Source organism: Orcinus orca, chromosome 9 (genome assembly GCF_937001465.1).
Source record: "Orcinus orca chromosome 9, mOrcOrc1.1, whole genome shotgun sequence".
Classification (NCBI taxonomy): Eukaryota; Metazoa; Chordata; class Mammalia; order Artiodactyla; family Delphinidae; genus Orcinus; species Orcinus orca.
Genome location: NC_064567.1, coordinates 14,782,032 through 14,807,379, shown reverse-complemented (window position 1 = coordinate 14,807,379; position 25,348 = coordinate 14,782,032). Strand labels below are relative to the sequence as shown.

The 25,348-nt window shown below is 45.4% G+C and overlaps 1 protein-coding gene across 1 annotated transcript in view; it reads right to left on the bottom strand.

Moving 5' to 3' along the window:
- Window positions 1-8,054: 8,054 nt before the first annotated feature.
- Window positions 8,055-25,348, bottom strand: part of ATP6V0A4 (ATPase H+ transporting V0 subunit a4) — a 45,963-nt gene continuing 28,669 nt past the window's right edge. The window contains exons 13-18 of the mRNA XM_033432376.2: window positions 24,838-25,054; window positions 21,626-21,727; window positions 16,351-16,479; window positions 12,382-12,499; window positions 10,637-10,808; window positions 8,055-8,796 (exon numbers count right to left, since the gene is read on the bottom strand). Of these exons, the coding sequence (XP_033288267.2) occupies window positions 8,703-8,796; window positions 10,637-10,808; window positions 12,382-12,499; window positions 16,351-16,479; window positions 21,626-21,727; window positions 24,838-25,054 (832 nt within the window). The 3' untranslated portion in view covers window positions 8,055-8,702. The remainder of the gene's footprint in view (window positions 8,797-10,636; window positions 10,809-12,381; window positions 12,500-16,350; window positions 16,480-21,625; window positions 21,728-24,837; window positions 25,055-25,348) is intronic.

Here is a 25,348-nt window from a genome sequence, read left to right as displayed (position 1 = left end):
CTGTTAGTAATAATGTTGGTATCATTATTTTGATACTAGTACATATTATAGGATAAAGAAATTATGTTACTATTACTAGGAACCAAGATTTTCAGTGTAAGAAGATACAAAAATCAAAGAAGTTATATAAAGACTTTATATCCTAATTTTGAATTGCAAATATCAATATGAGTTCATTATGTATCATACACACACACACACACACACACACACACACACACATACACACACAAAGAAGAACGGTTGCAAAGAACTGAAGCCCATCAAAGATACCAAAATTTTAGGATTACTAATATGATAATCTCACTGATCCCCTTTGGAGAATACTAAGAAACCAACTCATTATTCTGAAAACTAGTAAATATCTTGCCTTTCTTGTACAGATTGTCTGTATTTCAGGGTAACCAAACAGTTGGTGCAAGAAAAGTATTTTTTAATTTCAGCGAAAACATCCTAAAGAAGGATAGAATTAAATTGTGATTGTACAACTCCTAAAGAAATAACGGATCCAGGCAACGACCATCAACGGCTGATAAACTACTAGGTGAAAGGCTGAGAGAGAATTTTAGGCAGATGGATAAGACTTATAACCCCTGAACCCAACAATGGCTCCTCATGCCACGGAAAGAGATGATCAGATGTGATGTTGTTCCCGATGAGAGGCACGAGGAAGGAAATACACAACATCACCAGTGCCCTGGTCTCATCAAGAGAAATTGAACATGAATCTGAACAAGCCCCTAGCTCTAACTACCAGTTTACACAGGGGATGAAGAAACGTGTCAAACTATACCATGTGGATGCAATACGAAAAACCCAGCATGCTAGAAGTTCTACAGGTTAATGACCCAACTTCTTCAATAAATAAATGGCAAGAAAAAAAGAGGAAAGGAGAACCTATAGACTAACAGAAAGGAGACGCACCAGCCAAATAAATGAGTTAATCTGTCTGGAGCCTCATTCAAACAAACCAATTGTAAAACAACAAGAAGAAAGCAAATGAGATGAAAAAGAGATGATAGAACATCAGGGAACTGCAAGCAAGTTTGAAAGTCTGATGATATTAAGGAATTACTGATGACATCATTAGGTGTGCCAATGATATTATGGTCACAGTAGAAAAAAATCCTTACATTTTAGAGATACATGCTGAAATATTTAGATGAAATTTGACGTCTGGGATTTGTTTTAAAATAATTCAGTGGTGGGTTGGGAATAGAGTGCAGAAGAAGGAGATGGGTGTATAGATGAAAAAAGAATGGCCATATGGTGAAAATTATTGAAGGGGATAGTGGGTATGAAACCGTGCACCTCAGACTGGGACTTGAACCCATGCAGCTGGGGCTCGAACCCGGCCAGAACCCACAGTCTTCCAACTGAGATCACACACCTGGTTTCAGGACTTAATGAAGCTCAGGTTCTTGATGTCTCATTGCAGAAAGAATTCAGTGAGAGACAAAGTGATAGGTAAGAAGTGGATTTATTTAGAGAGAAACACACTCCACAGACAGAGTGTGAGCCATCTCAGAAGGTGAGAAAGGCACCAGGGTATGGGGTTGTCAGTTTTTATAGGGGTGGGTAATTTCCTAGGCTAATGAGTGGGAGGAGTATTCCAGCTATTGTAGAAAGGGGCGGGGATTTCCAGGAACTGGGCCACCACCCACTTCTTGATCCTTACAGTGGGTCTTGGAACTGTCATGGCTTCTGTGGGTGTGTCATTTAGCTTGCTGATGTGAGTGTGTACTGAGGCTCAAGGTCTAGTGCAGTCGACTTGTCTGCCATCTTGGACCCATTTGGTTCTAATCAGTTTATGTCTAATCAGTTTATGTCCTCGGGCTATGTCATTCTTTCAAAGGTTGTGCCCTGCCTCCTTCCCTCCTGTTTCAGGTACACTGGGGTTTATTTGACCATCCTCTGCTTTTGAAGATGTGTAATATTTTTCAAAATAGATAGTTCAGAAAATGAGGTTCTGAGATTCTTAAGTAACTTTTCCAATGTCAGACCACTAAGAAGCAGCAGAATCAGAACTCAAAGATCCCCTTTCCCCAGAACAGAGAAATAGCTGCAGAGCTGCTGTAGAGAAGCACGTCAAGGTCATCAGTGTTTGCCAAGTGCGAGCTCTGTATCTTGTTGTGTGGGCTCCTGTGGAGACTTTGTAGGAGGGTCTGACAGTGTTCCCTTCCCTAAGAAGTTTTTAATCTAGCTGGGGACAAAAAAGATACACATAAAAGCAACTATACTGTAAGTATAAGTAGATATTATTTGTTTTCTTAAAACACTGTCACAGAGACACAAATATTCCCAGATGGGAGAGCAATCAATAACGCTCAGAAATGAGTTCATGAAATCCTCTCTACCAAGGGAGACCATGAAAAGTACAAAAAGCTGTTATTTTCACAGGGTGGAAAAAGTAAAAATGATTGGTCTCTCAGCCCATCTGAGAGGCTGAAATTCACAAAGATACACTGTTCTGGAAACTCCTACTGCTCCCTTTCCAGAAGTTGTCCAAATACCCTTTCGAGGGGTGTTCTTTATCTGGTAACTTTTAAAATAAAGTAGTTATGAGAAAAATCAGCTTAATTTGATTATAAAAAGGACTTCAGTACACATTAAAAATTGGCTATGACTATCATGTTTCGAGATGATAAACTACTAACTTAATCAAAATATGCAAATGAGGTCATTCAGTAAGAATTAGATGGTGGTGATGGTTGCACAACCTTGTGACTATACTAAAAATCACTGAATTAGACACTCTAAAATGGTGAATCTTATTGTATATAAATTATATCCATTTTTTTCCTGAAGAATAGCCATGCCAATCGCAGTAGCCGACTTAAAAACCAAAAGTGATTCTGGCCATTTTTAGTGTTAGAGAATAAAAGAATTTAGTTTGGTAGGCAAATAATTTTTTAAAATCCCAGTAAGTTCATCTTAAGTTCAGTTACAACTAAAATGCTTAACAGTAAATTAAATATTCAATCAACACTTAATCTCTTCTACCAGTCAAGTTTTATGACTTCTCATAGCAGTCTAAACATGTTTTACAATTTTAACAATCATGAAGGCTTACGTTTTAGAGAGTAATAACACAATCTCCAGCAAGTCTGCTTGCTAAAGTATTGAGTGGCAAGAAAAGAAACCCAGGAAATCTGCCACTTACTATTAAGTTTTAATTTGATGTGTGTGTTTTAACTGATTAGGTAGCTCCATGGGTCATAAATGCCCTACATACTTTCCTTCTCTTATCAGCAAAGAGAAGTGATTCATCACAGAGTTCCTGGAGAGAAAGGTGTTAGGTCCAAGATAATTGCTTCAGTTTCTCTTCAATTAAAGCTGAGGGAATTCCCTGGCGGTCCAATGGTGGGGACTCCCGCTCTCACTGCCAAGCGCCAGGGTTCAATCCCTGGTCGGGGAACTAAAGTCCCATGAGCCAGGTGGCACGGCCGAAAAAAAGGAAAAGAAACAAGCTGATGGCAGGAAGGAAGGCTCACATTTGCGATTGCATGTTTCTTGATTGAAGAGACTGATATTACTTGGTTTCCATAATATGAAGAGAACTCTGCCTTCAAATTAAAGTGGGTTATTTTCCTCTATTGGATTTGCAAAAACCTTAAAGATCAGTTGTGCCCAATGTAAGGGAAACAGGCACTGATATTGGCGGGAGGGTACATGGCTACAACTTTTCCAGAAAGCAGTTAGGCAAAGATGAAAGAATGTTGACTAAGCGATTTCACTCCTAGGATTCATTCTAGTGAGGTAATCAAAGAGGTGAATGAAGATAAAGGTGCATGAAAGCTCAACACACTGTTCTTTTGACAACAGCGATGAAAGAATTGGGTATCACTTAAATGCCGACCAGTAAAGACGTGACCAAACAAATGATAATACACTCCTGTAACAGAATGTCATTTAAAAGCTCGTAGGTGAAAGGCTATTTGGCGCTGAAAAGCATTTTCCAATGTGTATGTACCTAATGTATGTATACAATGATCCCGATTCATAAAATCTCATTTAAATACACACCTGCATAGAAACTTCAGGAGAGATGTCTGAAACTGTGTTTTGTCTTTCAACAAATATTTATGGAACATTACTATGTATCAGACAATAAGATATCATGAAAAGTGTTCCTGCCCCCAAAGCACTCACAATCTAATGGGGGATAAAGGCAAGTATTCAGGTGGGAACCACATGGTCCCAAGGGTAGCAGAGGTTGCTCTGGCAACGTAAGGGAGGCCCTGCTTTGCCGAGTCCTGGGACCCAGGGAGGCGAGTCCTGAAAAACTGAGACCTGAAGGACAAGGAGGATTTGGAGCTCTCCTGCAGCCTTGAATGGTTCACTTCCAGACATATTTTCCACGGGGAAAAAATAAAGCTCTCTCTCTTCGTGTGTGTGTGCGTGTGCTTTCTTTAGGCTACTCAAGCGAAGCAGTGGGAGTAGAGAAGGAACAAAGAAATCTGTAACTGTCTGTGATCGACTGTAAACACCACTACGCTCGGACTAGCCAGGTATGTGTGATTTTTAACTGATAAACTTCCTTCTTTTAAGTGTGTTATGAGGATTAAATGAGATAATGCTTGTATAATACGGCACAGTGCTCACTGCAAGATAAGCGCTCATGGTGGCACTGTTTCTCATCTCTGAATAAAGGTATCAACTAAATTTCTAAAATTTCACCATAATCACAAATCAAATACACTCAGGGTAAGTTTCTAAGCATCTACAGTGTTATCAAATGTATATCTCTCCAAATGCAATTATTGCTAATATTTGGCCAACATGAAAACACCTTGGACTCAAATTAGAAACCACCCAAATTGGGGGAAAAAAACTTGCTTGTTTTCTAAAATAGATTGATTAAATTTCAAGGGTCATCTTAAGTGGTGTTAGGAAGCCCTCACACGTGCCATACGCCTATTGGAACATAAGACCAAAAATAACCTCTCTAATCAGATATGTAACAGTGATATCACCCAACCCAGTCACCTTATACTTATGAAGAGCGCAACAAAAGGGGTAATTTTCACTAAGAACGCGCTTGTTCTACATTGCTTTCAATTGTAAAACCAGCGTATTTTACAGAAAGAAAAACCTTCTGAACATGGAATGGCCTGGTTGGTGCAGGGGTGCGGTGAGGGTAGACAAAAAAGCTGGCAGTCACGTGTGACCCAGACTCCACTCAGAGGAGCAAACACGCTCAGTTTCGCCAACTGTAACATCAGTCTTTCTAATGCCCAGCCCTTCCTTGAAGATGGTCAAGGCTCAGATGCATTCCCAGTGTCAGGGGAGGTTGCCAAGGGATGGAAAAAACAAACATATAAACTACCCGCAACAGAGAAAGTTCTCATTCCTGCCCTAGTAGGTTATATGGGGCCTTCAACCACAGGATTTCTTGGTGGGGGCATGTTGGTTGTAGGGGTGCAGGGTTGTTGATAGGGTATTATCAGGATTTTGTTATTCACATCTGTGAATTATAAAGAGGCTTACAGGGCTTCCCTGGTGGCGCAGAGGCTAAGAATCTGCCTGCCAATGCCGGGGACATGGGTTCGAGCCCTGGTCCGGGGGGATCCCACATGCCACGGAGCAACTAAGCCCATGTGCCACAACTACTGAGCCCACGGGCCACAACTGCTGAGCCCACACACCACAACTACTGAGCCCACGTGCCACAACTACTGAGCCCACGTGCCACAGCTACTGAGCCCACATGCCACAGCTACTGAAGCCCACACTCCTAGAGCCCATGCTCTGCAACAAGAGAAGCCACCACAACGAGAAGCCCACACACCGCAACGAAGAATAGCTCCCGCTCGCCGCAACTAGAGAGAGCCCGCGGGCAGCAACGAAGACCCAACACAGCCAAAAATTAATTAATTAAAAATAAAGAAGTAAAAAAAATAAAGGGGCTTTCATTCCATGTCATTAAGAGGACACGCGAATACTAACTCAAAGTTAACAGATATGGAAAGTATTCTCTTACTACATTTTCTTGAGTTCCAGCCAAAAGTTTCATTTAAAAAGTTTTTATAAAGAGGACAAAATATTTCGGAGATGAATATGAGGAAAGTTACTGAGAGATAGAGCTTGTAATCTCAACGCTGAAAAAGAATGTTGGAAAAGCTGAGTTGGCATCTTCTATTCTTTGGCTCCCTAAGTCATTCTAAATCCCTTCTAGCCTAGGAAGATGGATGATGGATAAATGCATGGAGGGATGGACAGATAGATAACCAGTCAGACCAATTCAAGAAAATAGGGACTAACATGGGGAAGAACGCTCCACATCCCTCACTATCATTCCTGAAAACCTACAATAGGAAAGTAACCATTGCCTGCCTTCAAAGAACTGACATATTGGGGATTTACTGTGAAACTCAAGGGCTCAGATGGAGTTCAGGCTTCATTCAAACAATTTCTAAGGAACTGATGGACATTTTATTCTACTGCATTTTGCTACACTTAATTTTTGAGCCAAAAATAATTAGGCCATGTAGAGCTTTTTAAAACTGAACTTGTGTGTGTGTGTGTGTGATGTAATTTGTTTTGCAATATCATCAGTAAGAAGAGAGAAATTTTGATACTCCATCTGTATTCAGACAAGTACTAATGGTCAAATCCCCTTGGCTCCCAGACCAGAAAAAGCAAATCCAGATCTATGTTGCCTGTCGGAGTTTCTTACCTCTCTGTATTTCCTGGGAAGCTTTCCAGTTTTGGGCTCTTCTGCTCTTCCTTACTGCAGCTGAGTCTTACACAGAAGTTGGGCCACTGATGGCCTCCTGGGGGCTTCTGGACTTCCCTTCCCAAGAAGCCTGGCTCGCAGGTCTTCTCCTCCCCTTTCAGCTTAGTTCTGTGAACAGGATTCTTTAAGGAACAATCGTGCATCCTGGGCGACTGAGTGACATGCCGGTCACACCCTCTTCTCAGCAGCCCTTCACCCAATCCCTTTTTAAAGGGGAGATGACATCTCTCATTGAGACAGAAAGAGGCTGCCAATCCTTGGAGGAAACTACTATGTCGTTCTCAAGAAGGTCGGGGATTTCTGAAAGAACGGGGGTCTCAGCAAGCAAGGGGCAGAGGGCAGCTTTGTTTTTTCATGCCTTTTCTCACAGCCATCACTGTTTAGAATTAAACGGCAAAAGGCTGTGATCCATGTAGGCATAGCGTATTTTTAGATAGCCGTTGAGAAGGGCAGTGATGAGCTGAGAGAACCTTGAAACGCTCTGGTGACCTTGGCAGCACAGGGATTTATGGACTTACAAGAACCGTTTACGTACTACTTTAGTCTGTCCTTTTCTTTGATCAATGCCATTGGCTGAGTACCTCATCCATGCTTGGTGCTCTTCGACCCCCAGCAATATGTGGAACACTCCAGTTCCTGCCCAAGGGCACACATGATAAAGTATCGAAGTTGGAACTCTTAGATACGGAGTCTTCTGACCCCAACTATATCGTTCTTGAGCTCAACCTGTTTTGATCATTAAATGAATACTTGCTGAGCACCTGGTTGTGCCTTAAATTGTGCTGCACAAGTCAGGACACCAACGTGGAAGGTGACACGGACGTTTCCTTGGGCTTGAACAACGACACCTGAACATGAACAATCGTCAACCCCGCTACACGGAGGGGCAGGTGGGAGCTTAAAAAAAATAGAGATCTGTCCAAAAGGCGATTTTGCATTTGGTCAGATCTTCCGGAAACTGATTACAAGCTAGATACTACGTGAAACTGCTTTGTAAACTGTAAAGCACTACACCAATGTTAATGACACTTAATTCTACCTGAAGAGTTACCATAAAGATGGTAATTAACCTGAATACAGGCTGTTCAGACTAGTCGACGGAACACAACTTCTTCTACACCTGGATCTTGGAAGTTTGCCAGTGAAGATGCGTAAGAAGTGACTCTGGGGCCGGCTGACCCAGAGAGCATCAGGGTAGACTGTGTGGCAGTCTCCTTCCCGGCAAGCCATTTTCCAGAACTTGCTGAAGCCTACAGATCTCTTTCTCCAGTTAACTCCAGCACAATGTGCACTGAGAATAAACAAAATCACTGATGATATCATGTTGTCACACTTCATTCCACAGGATTTAACAATTCGAGCCACGCCAGGGCCAGGCCTCCATCTGAACAGAGAACATTATCTGTTTTTCCTCACCTGGAGTGAAAATTCTTGAGAACGTCCCTAATCCTGTAAAACTTAGCCCCCGACAAGGAAAAAAGGTATTTGAGGAAGGAGGCAATGAGGAATAAAAAACCATAACCTTTCCCTAGGGTTACTTTGTGTAACTCTATCGTTTAGCTTTGGCCTATAGTTATCAATACTCCATTTTACAGAATAATGTTGAAAAAAGACACCTTAATAACAAAGTGGATGACCCAGAAGTTTAATTACAAGAAAATCTCAGTTTGGCACTCCCCTCTCCCCATTTCTCCATCATTCTAGGATTTGACAATTAAGACCCCGCATGAGGTTGAAATGACTTGCCTGTGTAGTCTCTCTACGACATGGTTAAGTCATATCAAATCCCACGGCTTACAGATACAATACATGGCTTCCTCCCTCCGGTTAGCGAGAACAATCATTCCATTGACTGCCTTATGCAGGCTGACGTTAAAGACAAGACAACACTTCTTTCATTGGCACAGAGACTGGTGTAGGAGGTGACTGATGGAAGAGGCGGCTGCAGCCGCCAGACGTGCAGCTACTGCTCAGCTGTCCCGTCCAGGATTTGTTTAAAGGAGAACGGAGAAAACTTGTAACCAGCCCCGACGTAGAACTTGTTCTGGAACTCCACCCTGTTGTTAGGGGCAAGGAGAAGGGGGTTTGAACACATAAATGAGAGGCTGGCAGCTGGAGGGGAGAGGCTGAGCATGTGTAAAATCAAGCACCAGGTGACGAAGGCGCCCCAGGCTGGCAGCCACCACAGGAATCCTCTGAGGCTTTTTTTTTAAATCCTTCTCTTGCCTCCCTCTTACACCTTTCCCTCCCCCGACCCCACTTCTTCCAGGCCTTTGCTAGTGGCCTCAAGGACCAGAGCATGACCTCCCCCAGCTCCCAGCAGCCAGGAAGCCCTCGCTAGGCAGTCCCGGATAAGGAGCTGTGATGAGACAGCGTGTCACCAGGTTGTACGAGGTTTTTTCTTTCCATCCTGACCTTAAACTGCGGGGCTTACGTGATTGCAGAACCACCAGAGCCTTGACATATATATATATATATATATATATATATATATAAAGAAGATGTTGGGGGTAGGAGTTTAGTAATTTATTTATTTATTTTTACTGTGTTGGGTCTTCATTTCTGTGCGAGGGCTTTCTCTAGTTGTGGCAAGCGGGGGCCACTCTTCATCGCGGTGCGCGGGCCTCTCACTATCGCGGCCTCTCTTGTTGTGGAGCACAGGCTCCAGACGCGCAGGCTCAGTAGTCGTGGCTCACAGGCCCACTTGCTCCGCAGCATGTGGGATCCTCCCAGACCAGGGCTCGAACCTGTGTCCCCTGCATTAGCAGGCAGATTCTCAACCACTGCGCCACCAGGGAAGCCCTTGACTTATATTTTTATAACTTACATAACAGATATCATGTATGATCATTTCCGCTTTATTATACTGCAGAGTTCATTTCTTTAATGAAACGGGGAGAAATGATGTTATAGCCTCGGGCGGTGGACCCTGTGATTCTCTCAACAGGTGAAGTGTAAAACCTGTCCTTTATGAACAGTGGCCACAGAGGGAGGGAGGAAGCCCCAGGGTTGCTAAGGACAGTCTGGTTCAGGGTGCACAGGAGCCCTGATGCTTCAGTATGGACAGCACACTCAAAACCCTCGGCTGAAACGTGACTTGGGAGAGAGAGAAGCCTAAACAAATGTTTTCATATTCGTCAGCCCAGTGATGGCCGACAGTCTCTGGACACATCTGTGAATGTCAAGGGCCTCCAGTGAGTGCCTTCCTCCTGCTGGGTACCCTCCTTCTGTTTCCACTTTCCAAGAGTTTAGTCGCGGGACTTCCCTGGTGGTCCAGTGGTTAAAAATCTGCCTTCCAATGCAGGGGACGCAGGTTCGATCCCAGGTCGGGCAACTAAGATCCCACATGCTGCAGGGCAACTAAGCCCATGCGCTGCAAATACTGAGCCCACACCCCACAGCTAGAGAGCCCACGCGCCACAACTAGAGAAGCCTGCATGCCACAACGAAGATCCCGCGAGCTGCAACTAAGACCCGATGCAGCCAAATAAATAAATAAATAATTTTAGAAGAAAAAAAAAAAAGAGTTTAGTTGTCTGTTCTGTTGGTATAACTCCAGCACTCAGCAACAAAGGCCAGACATCCCAGATTTGCTCAGCATTGCCCTCTGTGAGCCTTTCAGATCCGTCATCTTACCAACAGTTGAAGCCAATTATAATAACAAATGAACATTTCTAACATGTCTTACAGAGCAGTCACTGTATATGTATATAGGCTCCCAGGTATTACATCATTTAATATCATACCAACAAGGGGACTAAACTAAGCTTCCAAAAAGGTTCGTGAATTGCTAATGTCACACAGCAGGTCAGGATTTGAACCCAGTTGGCTGGCCCTACAGCCCATCCTCCTTCCCTAGAGCACACTGAGAGCATCTACCCTACAACCAGTTCTTACCAGTGCAGCCGCAGGGCGTGCAGGAACGCCGAGAGGCCCTCCATGATCAGAAGGATGGCTACCGTCAGAACAGCAAATATGGCAAAAATGATGAAGACCCCAATGAGTCCTCCCCAGCCTTGCACGCGAAGGCCAATGTTCATCACCATGGTCCAGAGCACTTCAGACAGTTCTGCACGATGCAAGAGAAACATTCTCAACCACACAGTTTATCTGGCAAATGCAGATTATTCTTACACCATAATCCTGGACCTGCACACCCTACGACCCAGCAACTCCACTCCCAGGTGGAGAAGGCGGTCATGTGTGCCCTAGGGTACCTGCGTGAGACTGTCTACGCAGCTTTGGAGGAGCTTCCATGAAGAGGACAAGTATAGGAGGGCATATTATTCACCAATGAAAGTGAGCAGACCATAGCTACTGGCAGCAACGTGAATATATCCGAGTAACATCATCTTATGCCAAAGAAGCAAAACACAAAAGAATACATGTACTATGATTTGATATGCACTGAATGTTCGTTTCTCCCCCAGCCCCTCAAATTCATATATTAAAGCCCTAACTCCAAAGTGATGGTACTTGGGAGATGAGGGTGGGATCCTCATGATGGGATTAGTGCCCTTATAAGAAGAGATACCAGAGAACCCCCCACCCCTTCCAGGGAGATACTGTAATTACAGGAGTTTGTGCAAGGAAACAAACACAGCCAGAGCAGTCAAGACCACACAGACGCTGAGCAATTGCTTTTCTGCTGTAAGTCAACAATCAGGCTCACTTTCACTGCTTTGCTTTCTATCCCTTTAGCACACATTTTGGCCTGGCTTCTCCGTTCTTGGCATTATGCCCAGGGCTGGGAATGCAGAGATAAAAGTCAGGGTCCTTGCCTTTCAGGAGATGACAGTCTAGTAGGGAGACAGGCTAATGAGACAGAATTACAATCGGTGCTAGGATAGGGGCACCTCCAGAACCCAGGGGAAGGGCACCTTCCAGACTGGGGGCCAGGGAGGAAGACTACCCAGGAAAGGTGCTAGCTAAGCTGAGTTCTGAAGGAAGGATGAGACATCAGGTGGGGAGAGAGTGAAAGAAGGGAAGAATTTTACAGGCAAGGGAGCTGCAGGGCAAACATACAGAGGGGCCCAGCTAGTGTGGCAACTGCGGGAGCCTCAGTGCAGCTCCTTGTGGCCACTGCACATGAAATGGGGAAGTGGGTGGGGGTAATCGGGAGCCGGTGGGGCATGGAGGGAAATACCAAGAGACAAGACTAGAGAAGCAGGCAGAAATCAAGAGGGGTTTTACAAAGTAAGTTGATGAGTCAAGATTCCAGACTTAAGTCATTCTTGGGGTTTGAATCTTTATACCAAGAGATGCAAGGGGCCTGCAGAAACTAGGAAAGGCAAGGAAATAGATTCTCCCCAAGAGCTTCCAGAAAAAACAGACCTGCCAACACCTTGTTTATAGGTCTTCTGGCCTCCAGAACAGTAAGATAATCAATTTCACAGTGTTCTGAGCTGCCACATATGTGGTAGTTTGTTACAGCAGCAACTGGAAGCTGATACAGAGGGTAACCATTCCAGCAAGATAAAGTCAGACCTACTGAAAAAGGTCACTTCTACTATGAAAGAAGAGCCATTCTTCTGGTCAGCGCACCAGAGATGACCCAGAAGCCACTTTCACCTAGAAGTACATTGCATCTGTTTCCAAAGGGACAGGCGATGGTGACCCTGCCATGCGGCCCGCTCACTCACGTGCATGCGCCAGGCTGAGGGCCCAGAGCCGGAGGTAGGAGGCTGTGTTGGAAATGCAGCCCAGGCAGTACTCAATAGTGTGGATGGCCTGATGCACAAAGACGTCTCCAAAGCTGAACTGAAAGAGAGAATTTGTAATGCTATTTCATTAAGTACTTTCTACTCAAATGTATTACAAATGATACAACGGACGAATAAGGCCTGGACTCTGCTGTTAAGACGTTTCCAGTTGAATGAGGGGGAAATAGGTATTAATATATTTGTAGAAACAGAATGAGCAGCCCACAGTAGGACATGGTGTGTGTGCAGTAACATTTCCCAGAAATGGCTGAAAAGAGCTCAAAGCAGCAGAGTGGTTGGTTGGTAAGGGGAGCTGAGATTTGCGCTGAGCTGTGAAGAACAGGGAGGGAAAAAGAGAAGCCAGTTCATTCCTGGTAAAGAAAATGACTCCGGGTAAGGAAAAGGCAGGTGGTTGGGAGCATCATGAAGGTAAGTTTGGGAGAGAAACCATTTGGCTCGACTGGGAGCTTGCTGAGGTGAGGAAAGACTCAGCTGTGGAAGCCGTGGGAAAGGCAAGGATGGACACAATCGAGAAAACCACCTGGAGTCATGAGGAACCAGTAGAAGTATCTCAATAAAATAAAAAAATATTGGAGGCAAGATTAATCTGGTAGAAAAATGGATCAGGGAAAGGACAGCCCATAAGCAAAAAAAGCCAACTTGTTGATTATGTTAGTAATCCAGGTATGAGGGGAAAAGGAACAGTGCGAAGACAGCAATAGATCATTCTTTTCTTTCATTACTCTGATGTTATGAGGGAAACAATCTGACTGGCACCATCCCTGCCCTGAAGCAGCTCACCGCCCAGCAGGGAGAAGATGCAAACAGACAGTTACCACACATCAGCATGGGAACTGCAATAACCAAGAATGCAGGGGTATCGTGGGAACACAGAGAAGGGTCCCTCACCCAGCAGGGCCAGGGTCATACAGGGCTCTGAGGTCCCTGAGCCCGAATGGGTGAAAGAATGGCACTGGCAGAAATGAATACATTGGAGAAGGGGAGTAGCTGATTCCCAGACGTGTTGCGTTGCAGGTGATAGCTGGCCATACAGGCTGAATCTCTCAGCACAGACCAGCAGAGGCAGAACAGGCCCAGAGGAAAAGTCTGGGCTGGAAAGGGACACCTGGGACCACACCTGTGCGAGGAGTGAGAGTGGGAGCTAAGAGAAAATGAACTAGGGGAAGATCATGAGAAGAAGAGCTGCCACACTTAGGAAACATCTCAACTCAGAGATAAGAAAGAAGGAAATTGATGACAAAATGAAAAGGTCAAAGAGCTGGGAGCAGTCACAGGGCTGCGGTCCAGGACGTCAAGGATGGAGGGATATCCTGGAAGAAATGGGGGTTGTGGTCACTGGGGGTTGTAGTCAGATGCTATGGGGAAAAGACCAAAATCAGTGCCTCCCCTCCCATTCATCAGTGAAAACAGCAGAGAGGAACTGAAGGGGCGGGGATGGGCAGAGGTGGAGAGAGTGGGTAGAGAGAGTCACAGTAACAGAGGAATGTCTGGTGAAGAATGAACCTCAGCCAAAGAGAGGTCTGGCTTTGCCCCGGCTCCTGGGAGGCAACCTCTAAACGCCTGGCATTTCCCAAGTGAAAGAAACGTCTGATATTCATGGTCCGTCCCTGGGACCACACCTCACCACTTTTGCTAATGAGGTGTCTATGGTGGGCACTTGGTAGTTGTGGGAGCTGGCTTCACGTGGTTAGAGAGTTGAGACTTTCAGCCACACGTTATCAACCCAAACCCATCTCCAGGGAGGGGACAGAGCCGGAGATTGAGTGCAACCACCTGGATTGCACTTGGGTCAATCACACCTACATAATGACACCCCAATAAAACATCAAACACAGAAGGTCACGGGAGCTTCCTGAGTTTAACAATACGATGATACTGCCACATGTCAATGCCGGGAGAGCCATGCATCCCTAAGAACACAGAAGCTTTGCATCTGGAACCTTCCCAGTGTCAGATTCTGCTTACTTGTGTCTTCCTCTGGCTGGTTCTGATTTTGTAGACTTTTGTTGTAAGTAAAACTGTAATTGAAAGTATAGCATTCTCCTGAGTTCTGTGAGCTGTCTACAAATGACTGAACAAGAGGGAGTCTGAGGGGACCTCCAGACTTGTGGGTGGTGTCAGAAGTGTTGGGTAGACTTGGCAGTCTGGAGCTGGGCCCTTAACCTGGAGTTTGGCTAACTCCGGGTGCAGACAGAAGTGGGACAGGACCTGGAGGGGGAAGCAGAGTCGAGCCTGTATGTCGAGCCTATATGTGCCTTGTGCTGGGAGACCCAGGCATTATTGTACGGGGAGAAGAGCCGTCAAATGGGGCCTGAAGCTGCCCCCAGTGAAGGCAGCTGGGTCACGAAGGAGGTGGCAGGTGAACACTGACCGGATATATACCGAGGCCACGAGGAGGATGGATGAGGAAGGTTGTACTGGACAGGCTGGGACTTGATGAGTCAGAAGATGTGTGGGTTGGATTCTAAAACATTCCAGCAGGTCTGACAGACCTAGTAATACCCATCGCCATGAATATGGGTTACTCTCTGTACCTGGAATCTTGTTGGGAAAACTTTCCATGATCCAGATTTTTCATTCATTCTAATTGACTATTCATTGGTGCAGATGAATACTTGTTGGTTTTTTTTAAAGTAATTAACACCACAGACGGAGTTATTTATAGCATTTCTCAGGCCTCAGGAACCCTGTTCCCACTCCAGAATTAGAACAGAGCTCGGGTTAAAACCCCCCGCCCGGGGTTCAGGACCGTGGGTGACTTCAGTCATGGTATAAAAACAGCCAGCCGTCTTGTCTGGGAAAACATGGTAAATTCCTGAGCGGGGAGTGGCTGCCCTTGGATGGAAAGGGACAGGGAGGGAGGAGAGAAGAACACATGAATTTGTGACTTCCCTTGAGAGGCAGACAATGTTACAAAGATAAGTGAACAAAGAAGAGATTGAGCCAGGTTTGAGGCCAGAGGTGGCGATGGCATCTGAGGGTGCTTACGCTGGGGAGGAGGACTGAGAATAAATAACCCACTTTTTTTTTTTTATTATTATTATTTTTTTTTTTTTTTTGCGGTACACGGGCCTCTCACTGTTGTGGCCTCTCCCGTTGCGGAGCACAGGCTCCGGACGCGCAGGCTCAGTGGCCATGGCTCACGGGCCCAGCCGCTCCGCGGCATGTGGGATCTTCCCGGACCAGGGCACGAACCCGTGTCCCCTGCATTGGCAGGCGGACTCTCAACCACTGTGCCACCAGGGAAGCCCCATAACCCACTTCTTGCTTCAATATAAGGGACCAGACTTGGCCTCTGCTCTCATGAGTGAGGGTCACTGATGGGAAAGATCATCATAAATTTACAGACTCCCAAGGGCACAGTTCTGACCAAGGAGACCTCAGTAACATTCAGGACCTCCTATGTCACTAAACGTGAGGCTGATATTCACCTCATACTCACAGACAGAGTGGCACCTGGGCGAAATTATTTAACATGCTCCCTGATTGGTTGGTAAGTAGCTGTAAGCTTAAGTGACCCCCTTTCCTGGGACCTCCCCAACTTCCCATGACTCAGTGATGACAGGGTTGCCACCAGCAGGGTCCTCCCAACCCTCCCAGCTCTACTGCCTAAGTCCGTTCTGATTGACTGGTGCCCACACGCTACTGGCTGTGAAATACGTGAGCACCATCCCTGACTAGATCTGGCTTCTAGAATCTGTACAAACTGGAAGTCTTCATAGGGTGTCAAGTCCCAAATACCTCTTCCCTCTACTTTAGATAAGCAATTTTTTTTTTGGCCATGCAGCTCGTGGGATCTCAGTTCCGCAACCAGGGATCAAACCTGGGCCACGGGAGTGACAGCACCAAATCCTAACCACTAGGCCACCAGGGAACTCCCCCAGATACCTCTTCATCGTGGTCATCCTGAGCCCCATGGGCACCTGCAGAAGCCCTGTGACCAGGGCTCACGGAAGGATTGGAGTTGTCACCTTCAATGTCCTCGGTGGCATCTTCTTGGATCCTGGAGGCCTGTAGCTTTCAGCAAATAAGAAAATGCAGTGTCAAATTCACCCTTCGAATGACAAAACTTCTATATAAAATAAAGGCTCTCATTAAATATTAGCCATGTCCCAGATACTGTTCTAAACCTTCTATTCAATCTTTTTATGTAAGCACAATTATCACCCCATTTTACAGAGAAGTAAACTTAAGTAACAGAAAGGTTAAGAAATGAGCCCAGGACTGCACAGCTGGTAAGGCTAGTTAGTGGCAGAGCCAGGATTCAAATCCAGGCAGTCTAATTCCAGGGCATGTGCTTTTCTCCACTGTGTTCCAGAATGTGCCAAATTAATCACTCTTTACAGTAAACCAATCGTCGTGTGACCCAAACAGCCAGATTTCTACAAGCAAAATTAGGAGAGATTAATGACTGCTATGGTCTGAATGTTTGTGTCCCCCCACAAAATTCATGTTAAAATCCTAACCCCCAAAGATGAAAGTATTAGAAAGTGGAGCCTTTGGAAGGCCCTTAGGTCATGAGGGTGGAGCCCTCGTGAATGGGATTAGTGCCTTATAAAAGAGGCTTCAGAGAGCTCCCGAGCTCCTCCCATCAGGTGAGGACACAGAGAGATGTCAGCAGTGAACCAGGAAGGGGGCCTCACCAGAAGGTGACGATGCTGACACCTTATCTTGGACTTCCAGCCTTCAGAACTGTGAGCAATAAATTTCTGTTGTTTTAGCCACCCAGTGTGTGGTATTTTGTTACAGCAGCCCAAACGGACTAGACAATGACTTTTCCAACACAAATATACTTTTTAAAATAAAAACATCACTTTATGAAAATAGCTAAGAAAAAAATTCAAGGAAAAAAAAATCTAGGTGTAGTCACCATTCAATTTGGCCTGGTTTTCTCCTTGAGTCTGAAGAAAATATTTCTTTCAAGTCACTGTGAAATTTAATGTCCCACATCCAAAGTTTTTCCTAGAATAATTTCATGGGTGGCATATTGCAAATTAGGCATTAAAGTGTCTTTACCATTCTTTCTTCAGCAGGTCTGAACCTGATATTTGCAGATCTTTGGGCAAAGGTACAAATGAAAGCCCACATGCCATATGTTTAAATATTTAAAAGTTATAAATCAAGCCAACAAACTCCTAAATAAAATATGTTCTGGCATCTGTCTTGATAAATAAATTCTCACAAGAACTTGGAAGGCCAGGTTCAAATTCAGCATCCCACACCAGGACATGGCAGCATGGGAGAGCTGGCCCTGTACCCCGGCGTGTGACCCTTCCCTTCTCACCTGTGATTTCATCTCACAGCACAAGGGCCGTGGCCTCGTGTGCACATGCGTGGACACTCCCACCCAAATGTCTATGTTCCACCCACACTCCCTCCTTGGGAGTCCTGCTGCCCCTTGGCCACACCAGGGTCAGTGGTACCCAGGCCGGTGCTGTGGTTGGCCCTTTTTATGCCCTGGAAGTGGGCTTGTGTCCATCTGGACAGGAATTCCAGGGTGCTGGGTACCAAGAGGGGGCTCCGGGTAAGCCTTTCGCCTTGGCCCATGGTTCCTTGCCCCATGGTGAGGAAATGGGGCTCAAGCTAACATTACTTTGTCTTCTTGAAATCCTATTTTCTCTCCCCATCAACTTAAGGAAGAAAATACCAAAGAAGAAACAGAAGACAGTTTTTCCATTTCCATCTTTAAATGCTAGCCTTTTCTGGTCATATCCTGAAATTGGTTCAAATGAGCATGAACAACTGTGTAGAAGCGTGACCCTGGGACTTTGTGGATCTTACTGACTCTTCTTCCCGTTCAAAATATACTTTGCAATCCCCCTAACTAAACATCTCACAATGTTTGAGCTGGATGCCGTCTGAAATAAAATAGCAATCAATTTTAAATGAGTTACTTGCAACTGTCTAAAAACACGTAAAACACATGTGCACAAAGACAGACACAAGGATGTTCACAGCAGCACTATTTGTAATTACTAACAACACTGGAAAAAAGCCAAATAACTATCAATATACGAATGGATAACCAAATTGTGGTATATTCACGCAAGGGAATACTATAATACATAGCTATCTCACACGCGCGCACACACACACACACACACACACACACACACACACACACACACACACACAATCTCTCAAACATAACACTGGATGAAGGAAGCCAGACCCAGACGAAGGCGTGCTGTATGGTTCCACTTACATAAAGTTCCAGAGCAGGGAAGACTAACCTATGGTGTTAGACGTCGGGATAGTGGTTGACCTTGGGTGACAGTGACCGGAAGGAAGCACACGGGGACTTCAGGGTCTATGGTGTTCTGCGTCTCTATCCGACTGCTGGTCACACGGATGTGTTCGTGTGATGATACTTCACTGATCTGTGCCCTTATCATTTGTGCCCTTTGATGTATGTAGGTTATACTTCAATGAATTTTAGCATAGAAAACACGCATGTAAATGTAACGATTTTAAACAGAAATGCAAAGTTACTTCACCGTGACCTGGGATACGGAGTGATAGGAGACCTGGGTCCACGGCAGCAAGTCAGAAGAGGAAGCGGAATGTGGGTGGTCCAGGCGGTCCAGGGGGCTGGCATGAGCAGTTCTGGGGAGGAGGTGTGCGCTCACTGGCTGCCTGCAGGGTGCGTGCCAAAAGGGCCACATCACAGGTGGCCCTCCAGTGAAGGGGTTTCCAAACCATGTCCTGCAGGGACCCAGGGCTACAGGGTTACAGAGGAGCCTGAGGAGACGGGACCTCTGCTCATTTCCCCCAAGGCCCATCAGAACAAGTCTGTTTATCATCTCTATGTACTGGGCCTCTTTAAGGCTTCACAGGGGGACTTGAGAGGAGGCCAGATAATTCCATTATGGAATCATCTCTTGGATGGAGGTGGAAGGAAATGTTTCTAACATGAAAAAGGACCATGTAATCCGCAGCCTAAGGAGTCAATCGACAGCTACACAACCCAGGGGCCAAGGAGGCAGGCCTCCAAGCAGCCTTTGGGAGCCCCTGTTCCCGAGTCAGCCTAGGAGGTATCGCCCAAGATGGCAGACTACAAAAGCACCTCTACTTCCTTCCCTGTCATACAAGTCATCCGTGGGGAAAAGGGAGAAATCCGTCACTTTGGCCTCAGCCACTATTTAAACAGCTTTTGTGGAGCAAAGAATAAAACAAGCTATGGTTTGAGAGTCCTGGGACTCAGGTGAGCCAGCAGTAACCTAGTCCTCGACTCACAGACAGGTTGAGTTTCTAAGAAAGACAGTTGCATCTGTTTCTGCAGAAAGGTATTTGCCACCTTCCTTTGAAACACCAGTTCACCTATTTGGACAATGGTCCACCTCAACTCTCCTTTACCATCTTGGTCTCTCACCTATTAACCAAACAACAAACAAGCAGTCTTTGGTTTGCCTTCCTGTGTATTTATATCCCACATAAATTATATTTCAGACAGGTTTTGGATCTGGTCAAGGCTGGCAGGAAATAGTGGGAGAGGTAGGTGATTTAGAAAGAGAGCGCCACCTAGAGACGAACCTCCTGAACTCCAGCCTGGACCCACCCAGGTCCCCGACTCTACCATCAGCCATGTCAGGGTGTGGAGAAAAGGGAACACTCTTGCAGTGCTGGTGGGAATGTGAATTGGTACAGCCACTATGGAGAACAGTATGGAGGTTCCTTAAAAAACTACAAATAGAATTACCATATGACCCAGCAATCCCACTACCGGGCATATACCCTGAGAAAAACCATAATTCAAAAAGAGTCATGTACCAAAATGTTCATTGCAGCTCTATTTACAATAGCCCGGAGATGGAGACAACCTAAGTGCCCATCATTGGATGAATGGATAAAGAAGATGTGGCACATATATACAATGGAATATTACTCAGCTATAAAAAGAAATGAAATTGAGCTATTTGTAATGAGGTGGATAGACCTAGAGTCTGTCATACAGAGTGAAGTAAGTCAGAAAGAGAAAGACAAATACCGTATGCTAACACATATATATGGAATTTAAGAAAAAAAATGTCATGAAGAACCTAGGGGTAAGATAGGAATAAAGACACAGACCTACTAGAGAACGGACTTGAGGATATGGGGAGGGGGAAGGGTGATCTGTGACAAAGCGAGAGAGAGGCATGGACATATATACACTACCAAACATAAGGTAGATAGCTAGTGGGAAGCAGCCACACAGCACAGGGAGATCAGCTCGGTGCTTTGTGACCACCTGGAGGGGTGGGATAGGGAGGGTGGGAGGGAGGGAGACGCAAGAGGGAAGAGATATGGGAACATATGTATATGTATAACTGATTCACTTTGTTATAAAGCAGAAACTAACACACCATTGTAAAGCAATTATACCCCAATAAAGATGTTAAAAAAAAAAAAAGTTTACCTGAAAATATTTCCAACCACTTAAAACATACATGATCTCAGCACAGCCCACTTAATCTTTTGCACTAACAGAGGGAAGCAGAGACCGATCATCTCAAACAGTGCCTGTGTGTCATTTCTAGACTCTAATGGTCCCTGGAAGGTTAATCTTCCCAAATCCTATTTGATTTAGGCTGACAGTAAACACTTCATCACCCCCTGAGAAAACCTGAGGCTCAGGAGAAGTTGAGACAAAAGGAGGAAGTGGGCTGAAACTGGTGTTTGACAATAGGGTGAAAATCAGAAAAACAAGAACAGACTTATTTAAACGTGTTTCCTCCTCTAGTTCCCTCTCACCATCTGTAACATAATACAGTAAAAGCCCACAACTTTATTTTTTTCCCCACAACTTCAGAATCCTGATGAAAACAACTTTCAATACTCATTAACACACTAAAACTACAGTAAAAGACTCTTATTTTCAACTAATAAAACCACCACATTCAGAGCCTTAAAAGTCATTACCTACCACTTGACTCAGCACACACACCCCAAGCACGGTTTGCAGCACGAAAGATTTAAATGCGACCATTATGCTGGAATCAAGAAAGCCCCAAGGAAAGGCTGAGCTCTACAGTAGGAAGCATCCCTGGGGTGGGCCAGTTCCTCACCTCACCGGGTCCTTCAGGCCCTGGTCAATGCGGTGTTCTCTCTAAAGCCCAACTTACACTTGCAAGGAGCCCACATTCCCACCCGCAGTGAGTGAATGGAAGTGGATGCCGCTTACCTGGGATCTCCGATGACTGGCTCTGAGAATAAACGGCTTAATCAGAAGCATCCACGGCACAGAAATCAAAGCCATGATAACACAGAAGCTCTGGACTTCTTGCTGCAAGACCAAAGCCGTAAGATCCCATCATTGCAAGGTGACTGCACAGCACGTTTCACATGATACAAATGGTAAACATGTATCATTTCAGCTGGACTTTATTTGGAGTGATCTACAGCGTTTCAATGGACCCATTCACCCTCCCATCTCGGGCTATTCCCAGTGCAGGGAGACAGCTGTCAGTCCAGAGGTACGGGGTGTCCACTCATGGCGGACACTGGAGTCTCCGTCTTTATTCCTTACTCTCCAAGTGGTCCCTTATCATACACCCGCACCATGTGGAGCCTGTCATTGGACAGAAGAGCTCATGAGCCACATCATAAGGGCAGCTTTATTTGTCCCTGGTCCCCTTGACTCTGTTCCGTGGGGACAGTCAGCCCTGGCCCTGGACAAAGCGCTGGCCTGGCACTGCGCTGGCCACTCTGGAGCGACCAAAAGTCCTTGGGTCACTTTAGGTCACAAACTTACTGTCTCCATCAGTAACCTTGTATTTCCAGTACTACTAAGCCCTTGTGCTCTCTTTTTCAAAACAATCGCCGCCTACTCGCACAGACTCATTGTGGGTGAGTCACCTAACGGGTCCTGGGACGCCTGGGCTGAACTCTCTTTTGCTGTCTCTCTCGCTGTCACAATTCACTTTGGAGTGAGGCGTCTATGGTCTTCATGCCTCGCTGAAGCCCAGGCGACATCCCATTTTATCATCCTGTCACATATTGCCTTTCACATCCTCACCCCCAACTCTTTTTCCTACCCTCCCGAGTCACTGGGTTTGAGGACTGACCCAGAGCTGCTATGGTCTGAAGAACCAGGACTCCTGGGAAGGCTTCATCAGAGCCATTGAAAAGGTGTAGAAATGGGGTGCTCAGAGTAAAAGGGAAAACGCTTCTTGAGCCCTCACATTTCTTTAACTGTTCTGGCCAAGCTCCCAGTGAGACAATTTATCATCATCCCAATTGTAGCAAGATTTACCCCGATAACAGTGGAAACATTTTATCTTCTCCATCTCCTACCCTCCTCCACTCTTATTTTCTTTTATTTTATTCTTGGCTGCGTTGGGTCTTCGTTACTGGCCGTGGGCTTTCTCTAGTTGTGGTGAGCGGGGGCTACTCTTCGTTGCGGTGCACGGGCTTCTCATTGCGGTGGCTTCTCTTGTTGCAGAGCATGAGCCCTACACGTGCGGGCTTCAGTAGTTGTGGCACACGGGCTCTAGAGCACAGGCTCAGTAGTTGTGGCGTACAGGCTTCAGCAGTTGTGGCACACGGGCTCAGTAGTTGTGGCTCGCGGGCTCTAGAGCGCAGGCTCAGTAGTTGTGACGCACGGGCTTAGTTGCTCCGCGGCATGTGGGATCTTCCCAGAACAGGGAGAAGACCTATGTCCCCTGCATTGGCAGGTGGATTCTTAACCACTGCGCCACCAGGGAAGCCCCCTCCTCCACTCTTAACTGCTCCCAAGAAGGGGGAGAACAAGGGGGAGAACCACGGGAACACACACTGCACTTGCCAGTCCCAGGCCCCTGTCCTCGAAGCTACCTCGTTGCCATTTGCCCATTTAGATATCATGCTTTTTCCCTTCACAATGTACAAAGCAACCAGAGATGTCTACTTATCTGTTGCTCTTCTTCTTTGATATTGAAACATGGCACGAAGCAACCAGAGCACTGTCTGGAGGAGGCTGTATTAGCAACTTACACTGTCTCTTCCAGCTGCATGACGGGAAGATGAGGTTATGGAAACTGCAAACTGTGCCTAGATAATGAATCTTCATTCCAGGGTGTGGAAACCAGCCAACTCCAAATAACATTTTTGAATGGAAAAAAGCTGGAAAAGCCATTCACTGTTCAATGTTCAGCGCACTAAGACAGGACTTTAGTCTTTAGGAAAAGAATTAGCACATGAACTATGTGGTGAATCTGAGTACCGTGCCTCAAAGAGAAGACTTGTTTGGGAAATCCAAGTGAACTTTCGTTTAGACTCCAGCATTGCATAAACGGACCTTCCAGATACATTCATTTAATGCCAATAGTCTAGGGATGGTTCCTACACCATCGATGTATAACAAACAGGTGCAACAATAGTAAGGTGGGATACAAGAGAGCTTTCAGAGCTATATGTCGTCTCTGATTATTTGCTAAAATCATTCCTTACTTTTTCTTCTTCTTATTTGCTGCTTCTATAGGGGAGGAGAACACAGCTAGGATTCAAACTCATGAGGACGTGTGCAGCTGTAGGAGGAGCATGGCTGTAACTGGGACCCAGGGTGAGCGGTCACTGGCAGGTGCCATGTGCTGGTATTGGGAAATCTAGCCCTAGAGCTTGATCCAGAGGAATTAGAACCTATATAAGTGGGTCCTTCCTTAGTGAAAATCTACCAGCAAACAATATCATCAGGTTATCACTGGGAGAGGCCAGAGGAAAAGAACTATTTGTGTTACCAAAAATTAGTCACTGAGATATTTTTATACCCACCTCTCATGGGACATTTATACTTTTTAAAATAAAATATTAAGTTGATAATGAGGCTGAAAGAAACAGAAGTCAGAATGGCAATAATGTCCAACTGTTGGAAGGTATCATCCATAGAAGAAGGGCCCAAAGAAAAACAGAAAAAGCATCTCCAATGAGCCACGGAAGCTCATAGGACAGCGTGAGTTTGGGTCAGTTTTCCAGAAACTCACTCCCATGTGAACAGAGGGATTCCTCTTCTTGACTCTACTTCGATTTTCTTTCTCGTGAACCTTAACTAGAGTTTACTTTTATAATAAAAGATTATTCATTTCTAAGGTGCTATTTTGAGCACTTACCGTTTCAAGCCAATCAATCCCAAGGATTATTTTTTTTCTTTCTTCGCAGACAACGTACAAGCTCATTTTCAACCCCACAGCAATAATCCCTCCCACGTATTACCCAGATAGGAACGGCTGGAGCCACACCACAGCACCGCCCTCAGCACCCAGCCATTCATCCAATAAGACCTTCTGAATCTGAAGAACCTAACACATCGGTGCTGAGATGGCTCAGTCTTGCAAATAATTACTCTCTGCGATACCCAAGAGTAGGAGAGAGATTTAACATAATCAAGTGCGTAAAAGAAGAAAAAAGACCCATCAGTACCTGATGTTCGTACAGGGGTGCGTTCGAAGGGTCATTATAGTTAAACAGGAACATGTTGATGAAGTGAATGAGGATGCTCGGGGCTCGCCGGGACACAGAGACGTCGAAGGAGCACCATTTGAAAATGATCATGAAGACCAGGTATCCGAAAAGACACAGGATAAAAATCATCTCGGGGATGAACTGCAGAAGGATGTTGAGAGTGTTCCTGAAGAATCTGAGGGTGGGAAACATACACACGTACAAGACAGAACATTGAAGGAATACCGACAACTCACTATTCTCTCCAAATCACCACATGTTCATTTCTTTGAACCCTGCATCCACTCCCCAGGCACGTGGCAATCATGCGTGGCTGGAGAAGAGGAGAAAGAAAGGTGCTTTTGCACAAAAGGTTCAGAGAGAACCAGGGTCTAGAAGATAAAGTCTGAGGCAGAGGGCAGGCTCACAGAGACAACTGATGATCTGACCGCAGCTTCCCATGCAGACCGAATTCATATCAACACAGTTA